The sequence below is a fragment of the Phaseolus vulgaris genome, chromosome 7, assembly GCF_051622355.1.
Source record: "Phaseolus vulgaris cultivar YP4 chromosome 7, ASM5162235v1, whole genome shotgun sequence".
Taxonomy (NCBI): Eukaryota; Viridiplantae; Streptophyta; class Magnoliopsida; order Fabales; family Fabaceae; genus Phaseolus; species Phaseolus vulgaris.
This window is the reverse complement of record NC_143504.1, coordinates 48,889,443-48,893,122: the sequence shown is the minus strand read 5'-3', so window position 1 is coordinate 48,893,122 and position 3,680 is coordinate 48,889,443. Positions and strand designations below refer to the sequence as shown.

The 3,680-nt window shown below is 35.3% G+C and overlaps 1 protein-coding gene across 1 annotated transcript; it reads right to left on the bottom strand.

Moving 5' to 3' along the window:
- Nucleotides 1-760: 760 nt before the first annotated feature.
- AT-HSFA7B (winged-helix DNA-binding transcription factor family protein) lies at nt 761-3,333 on the bottom strand. Its single transcript, XM_068636652.2, has 3 exons — nt 2,564-3,333; nt 1,160-2,220; nt 761-1,064 (listed from the first exon to the last, which is right to left on the bottom strand). Exons 1-2 carry the CDS (start codon nt 2,867-2,869, stop codon nt 1,453-1,455), a joined length of 1,074 nt encoding a protein of 357 aa, XP_068492753.2. The 5' UTR covers nt 2,870-3,333; the 3' UTR covers nt 761-1,064; nt 1,160-1,452.
- Nucleotides 3,334-3,680: the final 347 nt, after the last annotated feature.

Sequence of the window (3,680 nt, the reverse complement as noted above, 5' to 3'; positions counted from 1 at the left end):
TTAATGTCCCTAATTTTACCTACAAATTATTTAATAGATAATACACATTATTAAGTAGGTAATACACCTAGTCATTTTATTTGAATTATTCAATAAATAAAACATCTCGTCATCACAACACCTTTTTTTCACAAATGCACTCACACCCATATTGAACATTTTCTTTAACAATAAATAATGACATAAAAATGTTTCTAGCAATAATAAAAGTAAAATATTTTTCAAAAAAAAAATGTGTTTCTCTTTAAATTTTGACAAGAACAAAAAGAAATAGTTACTTTCTCAATGCAAACAGGTCGAGTTGAAGCTAATTTTAGGATAGAGTTCCTAAAATTATATCATTTGCATATTTGTATAATTTATTACAGTTTTGTATGCATAGGACTATAACTATTGAATATGATAGCCAAATAATTCAGATATCAAATGCATGCTTCAAATTCGATTTATTTTGATAAGATGTGAACTATATAGTCTTCTGATGGTAATTTGCTAATTGTGAACGTCAGCAAAAACCAAAAGCACTTTTAAGATATTAGTTTTTACTTATTTTTTTCTTATCATTGAAGCTCGAAATCTCAAATGTTAAATCAGCTAATAACCAGACACGCTGCTGTAACATAGCCCCACAGTCACACCGACATGAGGCACTCAGCCAGAAGAGTAAGAGAATTTTGTTTCTTAAGGTTATCCTTCTACTCTTGCAAGCCTGTTCTAGTATTCTATGGTTATGCACACCCTATATGGGTCGACAACAAAAGAAAGAAAAGAAGAATCCTCTTATAATGTGATCAGACACTGAACATGTTTGACACTACTCATCTTGAAGACTGCAAACGATCTTTTTACGAAAAATAAACCATGAACATGTGATGATGATGATGAAACTAAGTAGATAGTACATGAGTGACATCATCCATTACGTGTTCTCTCTCCAAGGATATACACACAAAAATTTAGGAGGGGAAATAAAATCAAAGCGACAACCTTAACCTGCTTCTTGATCTTCAGTTACTATTGTTGGAGAAGAGCTACTCTTGTCCATTATACATCTTCTGATTAATCTACATTCATTGAGGTGATAAACAAATTACAACAAGCAATGACATATCTGGGTTGACACATATATAGTGTCTGAAAGGGGTTTAAAAAACTGAACCTTTGGGTATATATATAGTGACTGCTATCACTACCAAAGACTCTTGTCCAAGCGCCATCAAGCAACCTACCTCATCAAACAATGACAATGAGAGATGTGAGAATTTGGGGTTTTACCAAGTGGTACAAAAGGACATATAATGAAGTTAGAATTAGAAACACTCCCTTCTTGTAATTTACTGTCTTGCCAATTATGCTCCATCATATGCGCTTTCTTTATACTGGACTTTGGTAAGAGTTGAAGTCTTGAACCTAGTGAACAAAATGAAAAGGTTAAATGATTCAGTGGTTCACTTAATGACTTGAATACAAGCAACCAAGTTCATTCGCCAATATATTGACAACATCTTCATCATTATCTTCAGTAGTTGGAATGTCTAATCGACCCTCAAATTTCTCACTGATCAGTAGTTCTTCCCAAAACTCTTCATCAAGTACTCTATCAAGTCTCTCTTGTGATTCTAGTGCCTCAGGTTCTACCTCCCGGTCTATCCCACCCTGTCCAAACCCCTGCATTTCCATAGCTAACATTTCCAACTCTGACACTCCAAGATCACAATCACAATCCCCAAATTCTAAGGCCTCAACTTTAACACTGCTCCTTTCTTCACCCCCACTACTTGATTCTCCAATACCTCTACCTCCTTGCTCAATTTGCCTTCTCTTTTTGGTAAAGGCTTCTTCAAGATCCTTTCTGTTCTCCTTCTGTTGGAGTTGGTGTAGGAAGGCAGGATTTTTTATGGCTCTAGATAAGAATGCCATCATATGTTTCTGCTTGATTTCAGTCACTTGTAACCTTTGCTCCATCTCCTTAATGTACATTCTGGCTTTCTGCTGCTGTTGTCTTAGATTCATAAGCTCCATCATCAACACTATCTTGTCATGCTTCAAACGATCAACCTCTTTGTCTAATTCAAAACGTCCAACTTCAACACAGTGGTGACCTTGCGTTAGTTGGGAAGGTGCCTTCCTTCTCCTTATGCTTCTTAACAATTGCTTCTGCCCTCTGATGAATCCTTCATTTGCAAACTGCCATCTATCCGGATCAATTTTCCTAAAACCCTGTAAAATTAATCACCACGATCAATATTTCAAACCATCAAAATTGAACAAAGTCACAAACAAAGAATAAATTGGAATTGTATTTACAGTAACAGACTACTTTAATCATTCAACAACAATGTCTAAAGAGTTATTTTCCATTGAAACATGTGACTTTGTTTAGGAGGAGAATTAGAGAAATCAAGATACAACAAACTTTACAAAACCAAAACAGAAGGGGTTTATACGTCATCAAAATAAAAAACAAAACCAGTTTTGTGAGTTGCAAAATCTTAAACCACACATGTATTACAATTTGAAGAGAAGAATAATTAAAGAGATATTGTGATAAGATAATACATACGTAAGTGTTTAGTTGCCTGACAAAGCTGGAGAAATTGTTGTGCTTGAAGTATCTGGGAAGGAGACTTGCAGAGAAGGCATGTGGATCCCAGACCACAAAGCTTGTGCCGTCTCTGCTCCAAGAAATTACGTGGTTGGTAACTGGGTCATCCACAACATCAAAAGTTTTGGTGAGGAATGGTGGTGGTCCGGTGTCACGAAGTCCCTCAATTGGCTTTGGTGGATACTCACTACCTAATTGATATGATGATGATGATGGTGCTGATGATTCCAAGTATTCTTCTTTCACTGGATACATATAATCCATTCTTCAATTTTTCTGATTAACTTGATGGGTTTCTTGGTTTTGTTAGTTATGGTTCTAATGTAGATGGGTAACTTGGGCAGTAAGGAAATTTGCACATAACCATAGAATATAAAATTGATGAGTATTAAAAGGGAAGCATGGAAGAAGTGAGACTAACTAAAACGAGGAGGGAAAGGGAGAAAAAGTACAAATATATAATAAAGAAGAAAGTCTGCGCATAATCAAAAGGGGTTGAAGAGAAAGGTTATGCATGAACAAGAAGAAGTGAATGATTAAATTTTGTTTTTCGGTTAACCCTTATGCAGTTAGAAAGAGTCGGTTGTCTCTCGTACCAAGGACTATAACTGAATTGTAAAGTGAAGCATCTAAGAGGGAGTATATAGAAGAAATTTTGGAGTAAACCCATAAAAAATCATGCATTAGAAAGTTCTAGATATCTTGGAAGGATGCTCATTTGTCTTGACGCCTTCTTCATGAAGCAATTCAATAAAATAGCACAAGTGGGTGGGCCACTGGTTTGGAAAATTCTGGAAGCAAGCATAAGCGATTGGATTTGGATTTTGACTTGGTTGAAACATTCACCTTATAATGATAATAAATATTTGATTAGTTAGATCGTGCTACATTCTTTCAAAACCACAAATCACAATAATTATTAGCACAGTACGTAGAAGAAAGAAAGAGTAGACTTCTGTATATGCCTGGTCGGTAGGAGGTAAACTAATTCGTGAGTTCGTGGGACGAAAAACATTACTTAGTATTTCCGTAGAATCAATCACACAAATGATGAACTCAGGTCAGATTATATATA

Bases quoted from the DNA above. Each gene is read 5' to 3' on its own strand.
- AT-HSFA7B (XM_068636652.2), bottom strand. From the start codon at position 2,869: ATGGATTATATGTATCCAGTGAAAGAAGAATACTTGGAATCATCAGCA. The intron at 2,221-2,563 runs GTATGTATTATC...TTAATTTTACAG, and splicing joins TCAGGCAACTAAACACTTAC to GGTTTTAGGAAAATTGATCC.